At 36.1% G+C, this 24,151-nt stretch overlaps 1 protein-coding gene across 3 annotated transcripts in view; it reads right to left on the bottom strand.

The window, feature by feature from the left end:
• Positions 1 to 24,151, bottom strand: part of asxl2 (ASXL transcriptional regulator 2) — a 291,665-nt gene that overhangs the window by 166,326 nt on the left and 101,188 nt on the right. For all 3 annotated transcript variants that reach the window (XM_039748788.1, XM_039748791.1, XM_039748790.1), the window contains exon 2: positions 17,710 to 17,792. In XM_039748788.1, coding sequence (XP_039604722.1) covers positions 17,710 to 17,792 — 83 coding nt within the window. The remainder of the gene's footprint in view (positions 1 to 17,709; positions 17,793 to 24,151) is intronic.

The raw sequence follows: 24,151 nt of genomic DNA on the forward strand, positions 1-24,151 counted from the left end.
AGCAAATAAGGAGACAGCCTCCAAATATGGGTAATTATTGCAGTCCAATTCAGTGGCCAGTTCTGGATTAGTAAACAAGCATAAGTCACAGTAGAGTCTGATGAGTCATATGAAGTGTTCAAAAAACAGCGGCACAAAGTCCCTTTTACAGGAATTCTTATTAGTAAGTAAAAATTAATCTTAGGAATCGAAGACCCGGTTCTTCCCTTCATTCATTGGTTAAGAATCCAGTCTTCAATATTATAGCTAGATCCCAAGTGAATGCATTTTCACTACATGCAAGGTTCAGATTTTCCGTAAGTATTTATTTATCAGTTTTTTGGAAAAAGTGCATGTATTTATGACTGGTTGACTTGATGTGGATTATGTGACAGGAGTAATGCAATTTTTTTCTTTTTTATACTGTTTGGGCATCTATTTAGACCAATGCTTGCAGCATTCTATCAGAAACTTTGTTATCTCTGTTCATCATGAAAATATAAGATGAAAATATTTTGTCAGCCATCATTACAAACAAGATGGAGTAACATATAAAAAAAATTGGGTGGAGTTTTCTTTTAAGAAAAAAACAAACTTTCATCTTTGAGTATCGCCAGTTTCCTGGTTGCTACCTGGAGATAATTACAATACAGTATGTTATGCAAAAGTTTTCTGAAAATAGTAAAAATATGCTTCCAATAGATTTCTTTCAACCTTTCTTTATGATTAGCAACATTAGTGACTTCTGGTTTTTGCCTGACACAATTGCATTAAGTTCAAAAACATGCTTTCAGACTGATTAGCACAGTCATGAGAAAATAAATTAAAGTAGGTCAAAAAACATAAACATTGTGGTTCATGCTTTAAACTCTACTCCATATGCCCCAAGTGTGGGTTAGCACAGCTTTGAAAGTTTAAGGTTAACATACAAAGCACAAGTTATAAATAGATCTAGAAATACAAAGTGCAGGAAGTGTAAAAAGCACCATAGTAAAATGAAAACAAAATAATTATAGTACCTTAGAATACTGTATATAGTTCTAAAAATATGAATGCACTATGTATAAAATATGGTATAGAAAGGCTAACTTAAAAAAAAAGTAAAGCTACAATAAAAAAAGAATCAACTGTAATACAACAATGAAAGTTAAGGTCAACAAATTAAAGCTTTTACAAATGAAGTCAAATCTAAGCCTCTCATGGTCTTCTAGAATTAATAAACTATTATATATATATATTTTGTAATGGACGGCCGGCAGCTCAACCCAGCCAGGACGCCCAAAAGATGGAAGGATGGGGGAAGACGTCTGCTTTAGGGCATTATCTTCCCGAAAACTCTACAAGGGAGCTCACCCTGGTTAGCAGTAGTGCCCCGGATTCCCACAGGGCTCTATAGGACTTGGAGTTCTTTATCTCAGCCTTGTTGGGTATTGTGGGTGTCGCTAGGAGGTACTGTAAAAATGGAGGAGCCATATAGCATGGGTTTCTGCGTAACCTGGAAGTGCTTACAGACCACATAGGCGGTAGAATAGAAACACTTCCGGGTTGGCCACTATGAAAGGACTTGCCAGCCTCAGTGACGAGCCATATCTTCTTATTTTATTTTATATATAAATAAAAATGTAAATGTTCATTTGTTCAAAATATTAAATCTCCGAAAGTTCTTCACCGATTGCTTTGAAATTTTGACACAACGTTGCATTCGAATATGCGCGTTTTTATATACCTACTATTATATAGATGTCACACCTATGATAGGTAAAAACATGTTTTTTTGAAAAACAGCGCCATCTGTTGGGTGTAAAAGCAACACACGCTATACTAAATATGTTACGATTCCATTTCAATGTTTCCGCATTTGCGAAAACACTAATGTATTTGGAAGAGCCTACGTATTACACATGGAATGCGAGTAGAAAATCATTTGAACGACGTAAACGAGTAGAGCGAGTCAACGGACAACCTGACATATTCAAAGAAACTACAATAGGCAGACTGTACACCGTGCATCCCAATCAAGATAAATGCTTCTGTCTTCGCATGCTGTTGGTAAATGTGCCCGGTCCAACGTCTTTCCAGCAATTGAGAATTGTCAATGGCATTACACATGCCACTTTCCGCAGTGGATGTCAAGCTTTGAATTTATTGGAGAACGACCGACACTGGGATGTATGCATTAATGACGCGTGCAACACGTCATATCCAAATAAAATTTGTGCATTGTTTGCAATCATAATGACCGCCTGCTCTCCTTCATCTCCAACAGAGTTATAGGAGAAATATAAATCACACATGGCTGAAGATATTGTCTGTCGAATACGCAAGGAAAATTCAAATATGAACATGGATTTCACAGCAGAAATCTACAATGAAGCGTTGATAATGATTGAAGATTTGTGCTTAGAAATCACGAACAAAGTTCTCAATCAATTGGAAATACCATCACCAAATCGATCTACTGCTGCTTCATTCGATGTAGAATTGCGTCGTGAACAAAATTACAATACAGGTGATCTTTTGTCGTATGAGCAATCAAATATTCCTAAGCTAACGCTTGAGAAAAAAGGCATTTACGATCAAATAATGCAAACTGTCAATAACGTGGTTGGAGAAATCTTCTTCCTAGATGTGCCAGGAGGAACTGGTAAAACATTCCTAATTAGATCAATTCTGGCAGCAATTCGATCCCAAAATGACATAGCCTTAGCTCTTGCGTCATCCGGAATAGCTGCAACATTGCTACCAGGTGGAGGAATTGCTCATTCCGCTTTGAAATTGCCATTGAACATACAATTCATTGAAACTCCCACATGCAACATTTCCAAAGCATCCGGCATGGGAATAGTATTGTAGAAATGCAAAACTTATTGTTTGGGATGAATGCACAATGGCGCACAAAAAAATCGCTCGAGGCTCTTCATCGATCATTGTAAGATTAGCGTGGAAACATCACACCATTTGGGAATGCATTAATATTGCTTGCAGGAGATTTCAGGCAAACATTACCTGTAATTCCCTGATCGACACCAGCGGACGAAATAAATACTTCCCTGAAATACTCTACTTTGTGGCGACACGTAAAGATGTTAAAATTATATGCGTGTCCAGCTGCAAAACGATCGATCAGCTGAGATATTCTTACATCAATTGCTAGAAATTGGGAACGGAAAGGTGCCGGTTAGCGTTAGTTTTAACGATGATCGGGATTTATGTAGCGGAAGAACGTGGAAGTTGGAGTACGCACAGATTCCTGCATCTGGATTTTTCTGTGCGTAAGCACATTTCGGCATTTGTGCTTACGCCATGTTACAGTGCGAGTTCTACGCACGGCGTTATACATGAGGCCCCAGGTCTTTTTGAGTTGCTGAGTTCACCAGTGCTTGCTTTCTTTCTCAGGATGTACCAAACTGTAGATTTTGCCACTCGTGATATTGTAGCAATTTCTCGGATGAGTTTTTTCTGTTTTCACAGCTTAAGAATGGCTTCTTTCACCTGCATGGAGAGCTCCTTTGACTGCATGTTGTATGTTCACAGCAAAATCTTCCACATGCAAGCACCACACCTCACATCAACTCCAGGCCTTTTATTTGCTTAATTGATAATGACATAACGATGGACTTGCCCATATCTGTCCATGAAATAGCCTTTGAGTCAATTGTCCAATTACTTTTGAGCCCCTGAAATGAAGGGATTGTGTTAAAAAAATGCTTTAGTTGCCTCACATTTTTATGCAATCTTTTTGTTCAACCCACTGAATTAAAGCTGAAAGTCTGCACTTCGACTGCATCCGAGTTGTTTCATTTAAAATTTATTGTGGTAATGTACAGAACCAAAATTAGAAAAAAGTTGTCTCTGTCCAAATATTTATGGACCTAACTGTATAGGATTCATACTCATCGTTCTGCTACACAGCAACAAATACGATTCTAATAAAATTTACTTTCCTTCTTTAAAAAAAAAACAAAACAGTTTTCTGCATCCTGATTCCAACCGATAGAAATGAAATTACAAGTACAAGCAACTGACATGAACTGTTTCCAAAAGGTTACTACGCACCTCACTCCACTAAGTTAGAACTTGGATTAGAATCATTGCTCCTCCTTATCTAGCCAGCTGAGGTAGTTTAGGTATGTATTCAGGCTGTCTCCTAGGCACATCTCACACAATATGCCTCAGGCACACTCTACTGGAAGACCACCAGGACATGCCCAATGGATTATATCAGGGAATTCCCTAGGAGTGGCTGTTGATTGCAGAAGATCAACTGTCCCAGTCTGTCCAACTCAATGTGCTTTCACCGATACTTTCACCAGGACAAGTGGATAGAATAAGTGATCATTATGGCTAAAACTCAACTATCACTTCAAGATAAATGACATTTGATCACAGCTCTGAAATGTGTATTTTATTAATTTGTAATGTACTTTCATCAAAAATGTAGCACAGCAGAAGAGAAGCTCTTTGCATATTTATAGTACACCATAATAGCTTTTGATATCCTTTACATTTTTAGAAATTGTTTGTTACATGTTACTTCACTGTAAATTGGAACAGAAAACAAACTACCATAATGTGAAAAAAGTTTGAAACATTTACTTTTAAGCATTTCTAATTTAGCCACAAAACTTCAATACTATGATATTGCAAGATTTTCCAAATGGAATCCTTGCTTTGCCAGATAAAGAAATGCCAAACATTCACCAAAAAGCAAAAGAATAGAATTACAGAATGAGGAAATGGAAAGTTTGAGACAGGACTGTTCCATAAATAACCACTGAAGGAGTGTAATATTAATGGCAAAGATATAAAAATCTAGAAAAGGCTGCCAATGTTTCATTTACATTTACCCATTCAGGAAGTTTTCATAACTGAAGCAACACATACAGTGTATGTTGTATACATATTTATGTGGCTTCAGGCACTGGCTAGCTGCTCCAGAATGGATCATTTAATTGCTAAAATTCAAATGTGTATTAAAATAAGGTTTAAATTCAACAGATTAATAGAAATGTGCCAAAATACCATTCTGAAAACCAAAAGCATGGAGTTGCAGGTTACAACCTCACCTCCAGTTCAGCATTAATAGTGCAACATTAATAATGTGTATTTTGTGTACACAGAAACATTTTATTATGAAATATTCCACATAAAATAAATGCTTTATAGAAAAATAACACACCCCACTCCATAATGCAAAAGGCAGCTTTAAAAACTATGAGAACTTTTTGATTTTTAAATAGTATTCTTTTAAAATCTTAAAACTTTAAATCAGCCACCATTTTAAACCTGCAGAAGCAGTAGGTTAAGTTTCATTTTCTACAGGGACTGTTAATATTGCTAGCCCTAAATACACTCTGAAACAGTAAAGACTTATCCAAAATATATTATCTCTCTATTATAAAAGAAAATCTTAAGACAAGACTTTTGCCAAGAGATTTTTTCAGGTCTCACGTGAGGAGACTTTGACAAGAGATATTTTCAAGTCCTGCCCTCCTCTCAACCATTTTCAACCATGGTCCTCTCACCTCTCATTCGTGTGAATGCTTTTGTCACCGACACAGTTCCTGCACTCTCATCTCTTATAAATTATGTTCTCCTCACTTTAAGTTCCCAATAAAAGAAGATTTACTTTGTCCAAATCTTATTGAAGAATTTCATCTCGAAGGGTTATCAACAGATGAAATGTGTACACAGGCAATCCAAGCAATGAGAAACGATGAAGTCAAACGCATTAAGGCGAAAATTGCTGATCAGTTTCATGGCTAATTGGTTAAATGCGTATCAGTAGACTATGCTGAAACAGTTGGTGGTGATATTGGGGAAAATGAAAACATCAACTTAAAATATCCTGCAGAATATCTACAATCGTTAACACCATCCGGTCTTCCAACGGCCAAAAAACTGTTGAAAGAAGGAAGTATCATAATGTTATTGCATAATTTACAGTTCGAATGATGGGCTAAGCAATAGGACAAGATTAGCTGTATTCAAAATTGGTCAAACAATTATGAATGGTAAAATTTTAATAGGTGACAAGAAAGGTAATGTAGTACATATTCAGCAGATAACATTAGACACCAAAGGAGATCTTGATATGCCATTCACATTAAAATGTTTACAGTTTCCCGTTAGAATAACTATGCAAATTAACAAATCACAGGGACAAACAATCGAAAAAGTAGGTTTATTTATTAGAGAGAAAGAAATGATATTCACTCACAGGCAGTTAAACGTTGCATTGTCACGATGTACTGTAAGTCCAAACGCGGAATCAAAATTCAATGCGATATTGATGAAAAGTTAATTCAAAAAAATGTTTTTACTGAAGTTTTACAGTAAAAGTGTAAGGTTAAAAAGTATTTGCATGTTAATTTCAAAGCCAAACAGAACGAAAATGTATAAACGCAACAAATACCTCTTAACGCAGTGGCTAGTGCATAGCACCAGCCTGGGGGTTGGTGAGCGAACAGTAAACAGTAAAGATTTAAGTAGATATTCAGGACAATAAATTCACACTTCATTAGAAATGAAGAAATACATATAGAAGAAATTATTAACCAGCTGCAAACTGAAAGTAGGAATCAGCTGATTATTTAAACAACTGCTCAACAGAAATGGACAATCGGTGGACTGAAAACCTGCAGCCACATAAGTACTGCAGGAGTCAGACTAAAAGCCCTGTAAATGTATATTTACAATGACTATCTTGGTTTCTTATTATCTTGCTTTTATCCAATATTTTTGGAACATGCCAAAAATATCTTTGCAAATGAATATCAATCACTGATTATTTATGTCCTTATAGTTTTACCACAAATAAACAAAAGAGAAAGTCTGACTTTCTGGGGAAGATAAAAGTGGAAAATGCTGAAATTCTAATTAGTTTTCTGTGGTATACAAACAAAATTCTGCCTGCAGCAATATTTTTTATTTAGAAACCTATTTCAGAGAATGATATTTTTCACAGATTGTTTCATATATTTTATAAATAAAATGTTCTCTCTTAAATCGGATTTCATGATTAAAATCAGTTCTTCTGAGAATTCATACCCACTGAAAATAAATCCAAGGTTATGAATGTATCAATTTAGAGCATGTTTTTAAAAAAGATTCACACTTTACCAAGCACCACTAGGCATAATGACTCTGACTAAGTCACTGATGTGTCTGTAACTTGGCAGTAGTTTGATCAGCTAGGGCATGAATATCACTTGGCTTTATGGTCTGCATTGCAAATGGAGATGTAATCTTCACACTACACCTATCATTAGTTATGCTTTTCCTGGCAATGAATATGTGAATAGCTGATGAATCAATTTAAAGTAATTCCTAAATTATATGTGAAGGAATTTGTCAGTAAGAGCCCAGGCCTGCCACAGCATGCTGATGCTGTATAGCACAGTCTATTGACAGTAACACAAAAAAGCAGCAGTTAACTGCCGTTGTGACTTGTTTAACAGCTATTTTAGACCACTTTTTCAAGTTATAAAATGCTGGTACACCTAAATGAAACAGGACTAGACTAATAAATGTTTTAATTAGGAACCTTTATTGGAGTCATCAGAATGAACATGTAATTCCAAACTGAAAAAGTTTTTTTTTTACAGCTCATCTGTATAATAATACATTAAGCAGATTATGATTTGCATCAGCACTATAAAACTGCCAAAAACCTCAAATACACATAGATATATGGTATGGTATATAAAGAGAGACACTGGAATTTACAATGTAGGTGCATGGATTCTGAACTACCACACTCAACAAATCTGCTACTAAACATAAAATAAAATCTTCAGTTATAAGGTTAGTCGTGATCATCTATTTGTCTTCTACACCCATGTTTTCAGTATTGGATCATTGGGAGCCACAGCCTATCCTGACGTTTTACAAATATGAGGAGACCATTCTGTCTGCAATTTGCCAAAAGTCTCCCAGTCAGTGCATCCAGCTAACTTTGTGGGCTACAAAATAGCTTAGCTTAGTATATTCTGCACATATTTCTTAGAAGTTGTCAAGGTTTCCATTTCAACTACATGACTTACTTTTCTTAATATTTCCATATACATATTTGATAGAGAAAGCAGAAATCAGTCCTTGACAGATGTCAGTCCAACCAAAGAAATATATTCAGGTCCAAAAAATGCTCTATTACCCTGAGATGTAGAAGGAATCTAAAATACCAGACACCAACCTCTGCAAACAACTGGAGAACATGCAAACTCCACAAAGGCTGACTAGACTAGGAAATGAAATCAGTGTTCTACAGTTAGAAGACAAGAGCATTTACCACTTATTGTTGTTGAGTTCCAGTTCTGAAGAACGACACTACATTGGAATAGCATGTGGATTTTTTCTTATTATAACATAAGCTTTCACTGGAAATATTTTTTTTTTGATGTTCTTGGAATTATAAGCAAACCGCATAACCAGCACTCATTATGTTGATTTTATACTTTGACCAAAACTTATTTCACCCTAAGCCTTCAGGCTGCAATCCTTACTGTGTTTGAGTGACAGGAGCTTGGTTTTGATCTCTGTGTAATGTGAATATTCTTCCCATGTTTGTGGTGGGTTTTCATTGGGTTCTCTGGGGTAATCCCAAAACGTGCAGATTAGATAAATATATTTAAAAGGTCAGTTTTTGAGTAGGTAATTCACGGTTCTCATACTCCACGTCTGGATGGCCAACCATCAGGGACAGCACCACAGGGTGCTGCCCCATACCCCGTCTCCAACTTTTGTTCTTAATAAGTATCTGTACAATATAAGCTGATTTCTGTCCATGTAGCAGTTACTCCCTTTATTTATTCAGCATTATCATTGTCAATGCACCATCTATTATAACGTATGTTGTAATGCATGTAACAATTAAAAAAAAGAAGGGAACCAGCAAAAAAAGGGAGCATCCAATCCATCCAATATAGGTTTGTCTAAAGTATTTTCCTGCAAAAAATACTAGTTTGTAACCTGTTGTCAATAAACGAGTAGTTATAAAATTGTTGGATATGTGATTGTGATTCACAACCTGTATAGCATTCAAACTAAGACTTAGGTAACATAGAACAGAGACTCAATTTGTATCCTAGTAATTGGCGGTCCAGAAACAGGAGACAGCTGAAGACTAAATCTCAAGATTAGTTGTTGCTTGAGCTCACAATGGACACTTACATGATTATGCATATTAAAATTATATAACAGTATTAAGAAAGAAAAATGACAAATACAGCCAGTCATAGAAAAAGAAGAAAAATCTGTTACATTGTGACACCTACATTGCCAAATTTCTCCCCTGGGGACAAATAAAGTTCTATCTATCTATCTATCTATCTATCTATCTAAGTAATTCTCACCATCACCAAGAATACAAACTACTATAAATGAAAAAATGTAATTGTGATGTATTGAATTCAAGATACATATAAATATTTATAAATTATGTATAATATTTATGTAAAACCTGTTATACTGTATCTGTTATAGTGAGCCAGACATGCCTATATCTAAGGAGCCAGAGTGACCATCAGTCTCATTTTCAGATTAATCTAAGTGACTACAAACCTATCAATGGTTTGGTAATGAGCTATAGCAACCACTGAAGAAAAACTGCAAATCACTAAATCTTTTAAAGGAAACTAGAAAAGGATGCAATTGGTCATTTGAAATGTGTCTGCTAGAAAATATAATTTAACAGTAATCCCTTATAATTTTTGGCAAGCATGTAAAGGGTTATGATTTGGGTTGTATAGCTTAAAATATGGTTATGTTATTAATAATTTGCTAATACACAGATCTGCTATTCATGCTCATAGCAGAAAAGTATTACATTTATTATTGTTTATGCATTTATTATTCTAGCTGAAACTAAGACTATAAATTGTCTAATAAAACATCCAGCCAATTTACAGAACATTAACCATATGCCAAGTGTGTTGGTTGCTTGGAGGTGGTAAGAATCCTAGATCTGTTCAAGAACTATATACATATTCATGAGAGGCATGTGCTCTGCAAGTACTGTACTCAAGTAACAATAATGACTGTGTAGTGTTGATGTTTAATTATTTATCAAATATATTTATTAAAGCTGGTGACATATGAAATTATAGCATAATTTATGAGACTAAATAAATTGTATTAGTTGATTAGTGAAGTTATGGATTTCTAACACAGTAAGTGTTTTAAGATTATTCTATTTAAATGCTGAGCATCAGGACACTGCAGCTAAGGAGTGTGCTGCAACAGGAAAGGGGACCTTTGTTGCATCTCTCCATATGTACACTAATGATTATTGATTAAAATATGTTTTTTATTTTTGGAACATGTACAGAAGGTATATGTAAATAAGATAAACTACAAAAGTAAAAATATCAAACAAAATCTTGTTGCTTTACATGTCCTGAGCCATGTCTATCAGATGGGCTGACTTACTTATTGATTCACTTATCAAACAAACCAGCTGCCAACTGGGGGTGGTCAATCTTTTGCTGAAGGAACATCAGAGTAGAATTCCTTCTAGCATCTCCAATGGTCCTCCACACCTGAACAATATATAGCCATTATAGGACCTTGTTTTATCTTTTTCTGTCACTATTTTCAACAACATGAAGATTCAAGGTAAAAGTACATGTATATTCTACAGCATTTTTGGATATTCTGGATCACTACCAACATCATCTGCTTGTGTTTCCAAGATTTTCTACAGTAATATCTCTGCCTATTTGTTCTGCCCTTTATGAGCTAACCCTGCCAGAATGTTTTAGAGCAGGCATGTCAAACTCACTACCATTGATGGGCCGCTTTGACTGCCATATGTGCGTCAGCGGGCCGCACTGTAACAAATACTATTATACTATTATACAAAGTTACTGTAGCTTTCTTTCCAATACTGAAGATTTTAAAAAATGTAACACTTAAAGTTTAAAGAAAAGCAATTTATTTCCAAACAACAGCGTACAATTAGAGTCTTAGCCTCTTAGCTAGGTCCTTAGATTATTATATTATATTCATTATATTATAATCATTGCTTACATAGGAGTCTTACAGTGTGAGATTTATTTGTTTTGTCCCGACACTTGGCATCTCTTGCAGGTAACCAGTTCGTCAATATCAGGCTTGAAATCTTGCGCAGCTGCAACTTTTATGAGGGATGAAAGCTGCTCGGCAGTAAGTCTTGAGTGATGTGGGGTTTTGGTAGCTTTCATTAACGAAAACAATTTCTCACAAAGGTTAAGTGCTTCTGAACATAGACAGTACTCTCGATGCCAACTTACGGATCTGCACATACGAGGGTGGCAGGTAAGCATACAAGCCTGGCACACCAACTTTGTTGTATTTTGCCATCATAATAGAATCTGACTGCAGTTCAATCAATTCCATTTGGATATTCTCTGGTGCATTCTCAACGTTGTAAGAGAAACAGCGCAAAGTCCTGTTTGTGTGAACTGAAATCACGAAAACGCTCACTGAATTCATTGCTCAGTAATTCAAGTTGGAAAACAAATCCTCCAAAAATCTAATTCTACTTTACTAAGTTTACTTCAAAGGTTATATTGGAAAATAAGCCAATATGCAAAAAGCCCCCTGACCTACACTAATTATACAAACTCAAAATCACAAAAATATGTTAATAAACAACTCACCAACTTCTCGCGTCCACTTCAGATCTTCAGCTGTAGTCTGCACTAACTGTTCGTTACAATACTAGCACAAAATTACAAAAATCTAGAGCAAAAAAACGTGAAAATATGCAAGCTATTACTAATCGTGATGGTCAGTTCTGCCCAGTGGCCAGTCTCAGCAGCACAACCAGTAGTATAGCCTAGCAGGGGCGGCTCTAGGCTCGTGGCAGCTCTGGGCAGAGAAAGAATCAGTGGCCCCTTCGCCCGCCAATGTCAATATGGTATCTTATGCACAGCAGATGGCCATGTCCGTTGCGGAAACTACATAGCCGTCTCGTTCTCATGACACACTTCTATATGTGCGTGTCCATAACTTGAAAACCTAGTAGGGGCCCATGATATTCTCATTACAGCAGAACGATATAATACTACATATAGCTTACTGCTCTGACTCTAGCGACATTAGTGAATACAGCGTACTAATTAACAAGAAACACAATGTTTTTTGGCCACATTGCCGTCAGCTGTGTCGTCATTTTCTCATTCTGTTTTACATTCAATATATAAGTGCTGCAGCCTAGTACTTCAGTTGCGACGTTGCGGCTCATTAACTTTGGTCAAGGTTCGTGGCTATACTAGCAGATGACGTTTCCGGTATCGTAATGCCATAGGAAAATGCGTTTTTGTCAGAAGGCAAAAGTAAGAAAAGTAAATAAGTAACGCCAAAGATGCAGAATGATTCAATCTCAAACGATAGTAATCATTTTGTACAAGTTTAGTGCCAACTAGGATCTGTCATGCGGGCCGCACAGATTTCTGTTGCGGGCCGCGTGTTTGACATGCCTGTTTTAGAGTATCTAAAGCTATACTGCATTTCTGGACAATGTAGTGAATTGCTACTCCACTGATTTTACAACAGCGTGTCTCCACAGGAGACATGAGCTAACGCAAACTATTACTTAAACCACCAGCTATATATAGGGTGGTCCAAATCTAATTATGCAATTTTCATTACGTTATAACTTATTAAGTTTATTACATAGAAAATCACCCGAAAAATCCCGGACTATCGAGAATTGTGCGAACTGATGACATGATGAATCGTCTTTGCACAGAACTGGAATCGTCCCCGCATAAATCAAAGTCATCCAGAGGATCTGGATCTGCATAATTAGATCTGGACCACCCTGTTTGGAATCCTACTTGCTTTACTGTACATCTTACATTATTGTCCCACATTTTTCAGTTGATCAAAAACTCCAAAACCATCCATTTCCCTTGGAGGCTCACAGTACTACCACAAGCATTCACCTGTGCTCCCCCTCTCCAACTTCCCCATTACATACTCAAGCAAGCCTGCCTCTACTACAGGTAAGTGCTTCTCTGTGTTTCTAACCTGGTGCCCTGTCTTTATGGCAGCCTTAGTATTTGACCGCTAATGACTGGATTTACACAATGCTGCATGCAACCTGGTGCCCCTGTCTTTTTGTCAGTCTTTTAATTTCTCTCGATTATATAAAAAAAAAAATCCTTCGACAGACCAAGACTTTTTGGAGACAAGACTTTTTGGAAGAGAAATTTTTTCAAGTCCCTCGAGACGAGACTTTTGCCTTGACATTTTTTCAAATCACGCCCTCCTCTCAAACATTTTCAAACAAGACCACGGTCCTCTAGCACCAAGAAACTAGGACATCAAACAAATTAACACCAAAAATGACAATCGGTTACACAAAATGTCGATTAGTTAAATACGTATCAATAGAATATGCTGAAACAGTTGGTGGTGATCGTGCGGAAGATGAAAACAACAACTTACGATATCCCGAAGAATATCTACAACCGTTAACATACAGCCTTCCAACGCACAAATTACTGGAGAAAGAAGAATGTATCCCAGAAGGGTAATGTAGTACATCTTCTGCAGATAACATTAGACAACAAAGGAGATCTTGATATGCCATTCGTATTAAAACATTAACAGTTTGTCATTAGAATAGCTTTTGCAAAGACAATTAACAAATCTCAGAGCCAAACATTAGAAAAAGTCGTTTTATATAATGGAGAGAAAGAAACGAAATTCAATCACGGGCAGTTATACGTTGCATTGATGCATATGTAACAATTCTCATGAAAATAAAACTGTACATCTGCATCCCCATACGCAAGCAGCAGAACCGCAAAGACATTGGAGATTAGTGTGTAGCGCAGGCCAAGGGGGTTGGAGAGTGAAATGAGCAGGGTGCCAAGCCCCCTAGTAACAGCTAAAGATCAGATTTCCATTATGCTGAAGTACTCTTGTGGTCAACCACTCCATGCTACACACTTTGTCAAGAGCAAATTTACAGACCTCCTAAAACTGCTGGCATAGTTTATTGTCCAAAGAATACTGACAGAGGATCAGAATATCAGTTGAGCTGTGTCTGAAAAGCTCATGAGCACTGTTTGTTCTGAAGCATGCCATTCTGCTTAGAGTTTTGTGCAACACTGCCTCTCCTTAACAAAAGATCCTTCAGAATAAAATGATGGTTTTGCCTGAATACACTGTGGACAGTAACCTTGCTACCAAATTTGTACTACTAATGAGGTGTGTCCATCTGGTTATGTTTACTTTACAGCAGCTTACAGATGATGTCAGGGTGTCAGTCCGGCTATAACTGTTAGACTCCGAGGACAAGGGGCACTCAATGGGCATTTGATGTTCATTTCACATCTCTGTCTTTAAAACTAAGAATAAAGTCAAGTCCTGTTGTGCCTGTCATTCATCACCGCCCTTCAAAATACAATGAATCTTTTTTTTTTTTTTTAAACCTGACTGAACTACTAACTCAGACAAGCTCTGTTTTTTCAGACAAAACTTTCCCATGTTGATTAATATCTACATTGGTATTCCTACATGCAAGACAACAACTAAATTTCTACACTTGCTTGTCTTTTTTGACTTGGTGCAGCAGCGCCAGGTTTTTACACCTCACTTATCTGTTGGCAACACTCGCAGCACTAAAGTAGATCTTTCAAAACAAAGTTGAACTTTTTACAGTCCTAATGCTCATTTTCCATCTTTAACTATAAACATAAAAAATCCTTTAGAAACCTTAAAAATATCTGTTCCATTAGCCATGCTGCTTCAATTTCTGATCTTCTTTCCATCACCTGCCTTACCATTCACATTAGATAATCCTTTGACCACTATAACTCAGCCGTAAATCCAGCTTTAGATAAAATAACTCCTTCAAAACACATGTAGGCCTCCTTTAAGCATTCAGCCCCATAGTATAAATTATACATGGCTTCACTGTGTATGCCCAAGCTTTCCCTGACCATCAAAGGATTTATAGCAATGCACAAACCATAGCCAAGAACTTATTATCGAAGGATTCTGTTCTCTGTGAATAATAAGATACTCCAGTCTACAACTAATTCTGTAATTTTTTTCTATGATAAAATGTAAAAACCTAAATAATTTCACTAATGTCCGTTTATTATTCAGTTCTTCCTTGCAATATCTTTATACTCTGCTTCTTTACCAAATTTTTTTCACTTATTTCATCTTCATCTATCACTTCTATAACAGATCCTATACCAACCATGCTTATCAAATCCTGCCTTCATGCTTGCCAGCTATAATTTCAATAATGAATATATTTTACAATATTAACTCTTTGCCAGCTTGTTTCAACATTGTTTCTGTAACACCAATGTTAAAAGACAGGGCTGTTTTCTCTATCTGTCCTCTATCTGTTTTTATCAGAACCTTGTTCTCAACTCACCAATTGCTTAACTTTTTAAAAACAAAAAATCAGATGGAACCCTTTCAGTCTCAGGACACTGGACAGCTGTGAAACTTCTGTGCTCAGAGTAAATGGCAACTCTGAACAAATCAGCATATTATTTCATATTCATATTTCACATTATTAGAACAGAGTGCAGCACATAATTTCTATTAGAACTGAGTGGAGCATGTGTTATTGCCAATCACAATATTTTACTGTCCAAAGTGGAGAGCATCCTCACTATCTCTGACATTGCTCATCAATGGTTTAAGTCCTGCCTAACTGACATGAATTTGTCAGTCTTGGCATGATTGGATCCAACTTAGCGCCAACATACAAGGAGTTCCCTAAAGGCTCTGTTCTTGTCCCTTTGGCTTTTCTGTATCTACATGTTTCACCTTGGCCATATTATTCTTAGCTTTGATCTGAGGTATATTTGTATGCATATGATACTCATGACAACTATGCAATATTTCAGTTTACTTCAGTTTGTAGTCTCCCGGCTCACAATTTGCCTTGAACAAATTAAATGTTGGATGGAGCAGAAATATTTAAAATGAAACAACAAAACAGAACTCATGCTAATTACCACTAAAGGCTAGATGAAAAACTTAACTCTTTTTCATCCATTCAAGATAATACTATTATAGTTTCATTTTTTGTGATTGGAATCATGGGTAGAATTTTAGATTCTTCCCTTACCTATACAGCACACATAAATCACATTAAAAAAAAAAAATACTTACACCTCCTCAGCAAATGCAGAGTATATAAAAAAGCAACAAATAAAGGACGAGGTAGCACATTATTTGTTGAAATAATATACTTAAGAGGTTTTACTCAGAGTGGAACCAGCCAATACGTTATATATTAACAGAGTTCTCACTTACTCATTTTCATCATCAGTAGTTAGAATACTACAGCATGAAACCTAATAACTAAACCACAACAAACAGGAAACAACAGCAAGTAATATAATTTAACATTTCCTTTAACTTTAATGTGAATTTTTTAAGGGCACTCCCAAATATGAAGTGCATTCTTACCATATATAAAGCAATAAGGTGGTAACATCTGGAAAACTTTTAGTTGCAAAAGGTATTGTGTGAATGAAAGGGTGTACATTTGCATCAAGCACTAAAGGGATGTCAATTGTACTGTAGAATAGTGCGGAGTGTTTTTTTTTTTTATAACTACATCAGGTCAACAAAGCACCTTTCTGCATAAACACAACATAAGCAGTGTCTTAATATATTGTACAACAAACAGTAGGCATGAATTAAATGAAGACATAAAGGTAATACATCTATAAAACAGAACATACATACTGTAAACTATATATTATATAGATATATATATATAACACATATGCACACACACACACACACAATTGGTATTTACATAATAAATATGCTGTACTTCTCTACTTAAGGGAGGGGCTTTCCATTCTTTTTTGAATGTTGTATACATATTTCCGTCACTATATAAATGAAGGCAAAACATGGTCACATAGTGATTCAAGTAGGAAACACTAGTGATTCACAGCAGTTTGGCCTTAGTTCAATTTCATATGACAAGGCCTTCAAGAAATGTTTGCAAATTTTCCTTTGATGTCCAAAAACATACAGTAATCTTGATATTTGATTAAGCATTCCCTGTGATGCACTGTCCTTCAATACCGGTTTCTGCTTTGCAAGCAGTGCTACAGGGACCACCTCTGACCCACAAACCTTTAATAGGTAAGTAAGGTCTAGAAATATAAACAAATAAAGTGAAATCAAAAAAACAAAACCAACCATAGACAAAACCATGAAAAAATGCAAACTCTACAAGAACACTGACCAGGCTGATTTAGAAATATAGTGTGCTAGAGCTATGGAAGTTGCAGTAACCCCTGACCCACTCTAAATGACAAATAAGCTAGAACAGAAGCAAAATTAATGTAATGCAGAAATGTGTTTTTTATTAATATCTAAACAAATTTTTACATTAATGAGGGAAATGTTTGTGACTTACTCTCAATCTTCACACTTGTACTCATCAACATTTATTGATGAAATAACCCAGCAAGAAATTGTACAGTACAGTACATTAGAATTTGTGCAAAAACTTCAAAAAGATTAAAAGGAATCATGAATGGTTCTCGTTTTCCCCAAACCAAAATATTCACATACATAAAACTAAGTTATTACATGCCAAGATATTTAGTAGTAAATTGTCATTTTAAATGACCACAAAATGCTCTAAACTATGGGTACTGTCATAACATGCCAATACATTCTTGACACTTATTGTACTGGAATCAATCAAAATTGTAGTAGCATGTAGACAAGACATCTTACCTGATTTCCTTAAGGCCCTCTCGTTGAATTACCTGAAGAATTTCTTTGTGGCTCATGGGTGTGTTGGGATACTTTTCTAGTACCTGAAAGAAAACAACCAACTAATAAATATGGTTTACCAAAACTCTCATTAAACAGAAATATTACTTAAACAATATACATTTTATATTACTTTTTCTCAATGCAAGATGTTATTTTCATGCATTTCTTGTATGCTTTTCCTGAATAAAAATCTAAAAAACAAAGAGAATATGTATACAAACATTTGCAATTTACAATACGTTGTTCTTGTGAAAATCCACATATTACTAGAAGCCTCCTCAAAATGCTTAGTTTGTTATTGTTTAATTACAGAATGTTCTCTTAATTTAAAATATTAAGTAGCATGCTATAGCTTCCATGAGGAATTAGTTAATTTATGGTACACCAGCACATTATAGCAATGCTACCTCATAGCTCTGTCCTCAGTTTGAGTCCCAGACCAGGCACCTTCCTCATGAAGTTTTGCAAGGTCTCCTTGTGCCTTCCAACATTTTTTTTCTATATCACCAAGAAAAAGTTAAGGCACAACTATAAATTTACCCCAAACAAATGAGTGTGTGGTTGTGCATATTTCTTTAAGGGTTGGTGCCCAGAACAGGTTCAGGCTTGAAATCAGATAGCAAGGACAAATGTGTTAGAAAGTATTTGTTTACTTATTTCTTAAATTAGAAATCTGAAAGCACTTCCTACATTTATGGTTTGTCACATTTACATAGACCATGGTTTTTTACATTTTTTACTTAAAATACAATACATAGAAAATGTATTTCCCCTTGGAAGTTTTCACATTTACTGTGTGAAAGTAGGGGACCTTGTCGCTCCTCCAAACCCGCAGACAACACGTCCAGACACCAGGTAAAAGTTCCAGAAATATAACTTCTTATATACTGTGCACAAAGCACCTCCACTTCCACAATACTCAATAATAATAATCAAAACAATAATCAATAATACAATAAATCCTCCTCTCCACCCAGCAGCTCTGTCGCACTTCCTCCCAACTCTGGCTCTGCTTGCTGGGTTTCCCACAATCCTTTAAATAGTCCTCGACTATTTATCGACTATATAGGTGCTTCTGTCCTTGTGATTCCATAGCACTTCCGGGTCAGATAAAAACTCTTATTTTTCTTCAGCTCAGAAGTACTTCAGTTCTTCTGTCCCCGTTACTTGGGAGTACTTCCGGGCTATCGGGAAAATACAAATCCTGGTGTCTCCCTGCCAGCGTCCTCTGACGTCACCCATAGCACCCAGCAGAGCTGTGGAGTCGCACTCCATCTCCCATGATGCCCTGCGGGAATCTGGGGCACCTCCATGCTGCAGGGAGGACTCCATCTAGCTGCCGGCCATCTTTCATAACTGTTATACTGTAATACTGAATCACAGTGAATTTGTCTTTTTTGTCACTCATCAACAAAAAACACTCTTTAATGTCTAAGTGAAAACAGACCTTTGCAAGGTGGTAAAAATTACAAATATACAAAGGCAAATTAATTTATCACATTCATCCTCTTTAATATGACTCACCTAAATCATCACTGGTGCAGCCAATGGGTTTTAGAAGCTACATAATTAGTTCAATGGAGATCACCTGTCTGGGATTTGAATTGATAGTAGTATAAATACAACTCATCTGATGAGTAAGTATTGCGGCATGACCTACACAATAAAGATAAAAAAAACATGCCAAATAAGCCTATAACAAAGAGACTGAAAATTTACAAGTCGCATGACAGGGACATTTGGAGTCAAGATAAATCAATCATTAAGGAATGGAAAGCGAACAGCGAAACTATAAATCTTTCATTAGGAGCCGTCCACAAAAACTGAGTGATTGTGCAAAAAGATGACTACTGAGAGAGGCCACCAAGAAAACTTAATAACTCTAAAAGACTTACAAGCTGCAGTGGCTGAGACTGCAGAAACTGTGCATATAAAAACTGTTGCTTGGGTGTCTCACTAGGGAGAATGGTAAGGAGAAAGACACGGTTAAAAAAATTGCACAAGACATCTCAGTTAGAATTTGCCAGAAAGCACATGCGAGACTCTGAAGTCACTTGAGCTTTTTGACCATCAGACCAAGCACCATGTCTAGTGTAAACTAAACTCTGTAGGGTACGGTGGTGGCAGCATCATGCTATGTGATGCTTCTTTGCAGCAAGCCCAGAAAGGCTTGTGAGGATAAAAGGTTAAATAAAAGCAGCAAAATACATGGAAATCTGAAAGTCTGCAAGAAACCTGAACCTTGGGAGAAGGCAACATTCCCAAACATAAAGACTGAGTTGCACAGAAATAGCTTAAAACAATCCAATATTAATGTTGTGATGTGGTCAAGTCCATGATCTGAATCCAATAAAGAATTTGTGGTTGGACTTGAAAATGGTAATTCATTCACAATCCTGATGCAACCCCCCAAAACTTGAGCAGTTTTGCAAAGAAGAATGGAGCAAAAATATAGAGTCAAAGGTGATTGAGACCTGTGTACACAGATTCAATGCTGCCAAAGGCTAATTTATTAAATATAGACTTTAAGGACAGGAATACTTATTTTTTAATCAATTTATTATTTTGTGTTTTATATTTGCAATTAATTTATATCCCTTAGCACAGATCTGTTTTAACTTTGAGAAGTCTTTTTCAGTTGAGCAGTGTCAAAAATCTAAATTTAATCCTTTGTAAACAAGTAAAAAGCGGTTAAAAATACTTTTTATGAACAGTGTATATTGCAGGTATTAGAAACAGAATAGAATAGAAAGACTTTATTGTCATTATAAAATAATTTACAACAAAACTACAAGCACCACTCCAACTAGGTACAAAAGTAAAACTACACTACTTTTGTGAAAAAGCAAACCAATGCTACAACACAGAACACTAACTAGAAGAGCAAAAAAAACAGTATTATTATATGTAAACATATACTACGAAAGAAATGAGGTAAAATAACAATAAAACTAGCAGTAATTAAATAAATAATATACATACTTCCCCAGTGAAATGGTGAGTCTATTTACCAGCACTGGCCAAATATTATTTAAATTGCCTTAATTTGCTTATTTTTGTTCAATGTATTTATGGCCAATGGATAGAAACTGTTTCTGAATCTATCAGTCCATACTTTCAAAGATCTGTAATGCTGACCAGAGGGCAACAGTTCAAACAGGTGGTTACCAGGGTGTGAAGGATCCTTAATGATGTTTGCGGCTCCAGTGAGATATATGATCTGATTCAAAGCTGACTTTCTCTAATGCTGTTAAGGATATTGTTTGGCTGTGGGGCTTGTATTAGCCAGTGTACAGCTAATTTTTTAAGAGAATTTTAAAGGCCCTCTGGCAACAGAGTATGTTGATCAGACCAGAATTACCTCCAACTCCTCCTACTTATCTTATACCTGAGAGATATATAATGAGGGTATTCAAGGTTTGTTAATGTCTACCTCACTTTGCATTGAAGCCACTCATAGCACATTCTTATTAAATGCCCAAATGCTTCAACTAATTTCTCTGGTGGAGGAGCAGCAGCCATACTCCGAGGGCAACTCAGTGGAAGGACATCATTTTAATACTTCATTCATTTTTGATCACTAACTTAAGTTCATGGTCAGAGGTAAGGATCACGATGTAGTCTACCCTCCAGAGTACTGCTGTTACTGAACCAATCCACTGGTTCATCTCAATTGATTCACACAGTTGGCTTTATGAAATAGTAAGTAACATCAAAGATCACTTTCATGAATGGAATTAGTAATGTTCAAGTTATAAGTTGAAAGGAACGAAATATTAGGAATAAGTAACAAAAGGCACCAATATATAAAGATGTCAACTGTGCCATTTAATAGACAGGCACAACTCCTGTACCACACTTAAATTTTCATATGGAAGTGTATAGTTGGCAAATTTGAAATGTATACCTCAACAAAGCATATGGTTATCAACCAAAGTATAAATACTTAAAAAAATAAAAAAAGAGATATTTAGAGGACAAGTCTGGCAAATTAGATAAGAATATTCAGTCCATTAAGCTCATTTAGTTCACGTGTCCTAAAATCTCATGCAAATGTTTAATACTTGACAAGCTTTCCACTTCTACTACTTCACTCAGTAGGTTGTTCCATATGTAGGGAATGTTGATATTTGAAAAATAATTGATTTACCATTAAACATTTTCTTAGTTAATTAAATACCTGCTTTACCTTTGGCAATGCCAACAATTAATTGGATAATTTGGTAAGGTTCCCGCTTTGTTTACCTTACCATCTTCTGTAGGAGGGATTTATGGCCATTAGACTTATTTCAAGGTAATTGAAGCACACTTGTTTTAAGAAACAGAATAATAAATTTAATTGCAACACAAGGATTACAGAAATACAATGTGTGTATATACAGCAACAAAGAAGACAGTATGCAAGACAGACAAACATACAAGTATAACATTGAAGAGTCTGGCTATTCTTATTTTGTTTGCACATTTTCTAGACTTTTGGAATGGAGCACTTATGGAATTTTAGTACGGCATCACAGTCAGTGGGTTCTTGTTCCAATGTAGTTAAAAGCTTGTAAAACTTAGATGATCAAACATGGGAAAGGAGATCTTTAGCAGGTTATTTAGTGGCTTTTTAGGATTCTAATTTAACTTGGCACAAATAAACAGTTTTACAATACCAAGCCTTTAAGGATGATGTCTGATGCTGTGTTATGTGTCATTGCTCTGGTTCAAGTGGATGACTCCCTTTGTGTTGGAGTACACTCTTGCCTTCTGCAGCTCACTGTTAGGCTCTTTGCTGTGTACCCTGCTATTTCATAGGGAAAAGCGTTACTCTTTTTGACACAGGAGTGTAGGTGCTTAAGTTCTCTTCTTGAAGTAATGCTTCTTCTCAATCTGAGCCCAGTCACTGGCACAGAGTTTGGATTGGAGGAGTGGATCTTCAAGGAAGTTCAGGACAACCAGCTCTTAGGTTCTATAGAAAGTAGCATCCAGGCCAAAGAAAGTTTATGAGCTTATTGTTCCACATAGAGCAGGTGGCGTCTCACTACAAAGAGAGTGGATTGTCAGCTTTTACCTCCCGAAGAGATGAATGCACTCAGCTTTGAAGGAATATGTAACCTATGGCGATTGGTTGGGGTCCCTTACCGTTACAGATCCAGTGCCTGGTTATAGATGTGCTACTCTGTACACCTCATCCAGTTTGTGGCTACAAGCCTAAAATGAATGTCCGTTGGGTGCCTCTTCATCTGAATGAGTCTCTGCAGAGGTGTCCGCTCAACTCTAATTTACACCTTTGTTACCAGATGAAGTAAAGAGCTGACCAAAGTCTTGGTATTTAGTTAGTTTTCAAAAATATGAGTATTTTCTATCAACATATAATTCACTGGCTTCTTGTAGCTCCAATCTCTAATCTTGCATATGTCATTTTGTTATTGTTATTTGTGTATAGCAGTTTGTAATTATCTTTAATGAATTGCATTTTTCCAAAACATTTGTGAATATTTTTTTTCCAAATCTTTGCTGAATTATTTTTCTGCTACTCAATGTTAGTTATGTTCAGTGAGTTAATGTAATCTGAAAATAAACTACTACATACACTATTGGCCAAAAGTTTTAGAACACCTCAGTTTTTATAGTAATGCACTCAGTTTAATTTCTTAATGTTTCATGAAATCAAGGCATAGAACAAATAAACAAAAAATAAGTCAAGGAATCATTAAGTGTAAAAAAATTGTATTCAGATTTTTGATTCATCAATCAACATGGCCACCTTTTGCTGATATAATAGCTGTGGCCCGAAGGGGTGCTCCAGCTTCCCAAATCCGACAGAGACAGACACAGGCACAAGTTCATTAACACACAAAGGTTATTTGTGGAAAACTCTTCAGGAAGAGTTTCTGCAGCAACACAACTACAATAAAGTACAAAGCAGCCCACGGCAATACTTTTCTGTCTCTCTCTCTCTCTCTGCCTCCACTCCTCCTAACAAGCATTGTCTTCTCTCTCCTAACTCTGTGGGAGTCTATGGTAGTGTGTAGGTTGAACCTGAAGTGATTAACTGAAACAGAAAGAGCTGTCTAAAGGGAATAAAACTGAGCAATGAACAACTACACTAAAAAGACAGGTCAAGTTACCTCATGTATAACATTGTGAGTAGAATTCACATTAAAACATGGAGTATGGACAAAAACAGAAATGTGCGCATGCACAAAAAAATTCAGATGCATAAAACTTTGCATAAGCAAAGTTCAACGCACTTTCCCTTTACAAATCCAAATCCACATGAAATTTAACGCACATTCACACACGTACAGCCCCACCCCAACTCCTCCAAGAATTACAGTTATTTAAAAATGCAAATCTATATAAATAGCCCCTTCTGTTCAGTGTTTTGTTAAAATTCAATGGCAAAGGCATG

The sequence above is a fragment of the Polypterus senegalus genome, chromosome 3 (assembly GCF_016835505.1).
Source record: "Polypterus senegalus isolate Bchr_013 chromosome 3, ASM1683550v1, whole genome shotgun sequence".
Classification (NCBI taxonomy): domain Eukaryota; kingdom Metazoa; phylum Chordata; class Cladistia; order Polypteriformes; family Polypteridae; genus Polypterus; species Polypterus senegalus.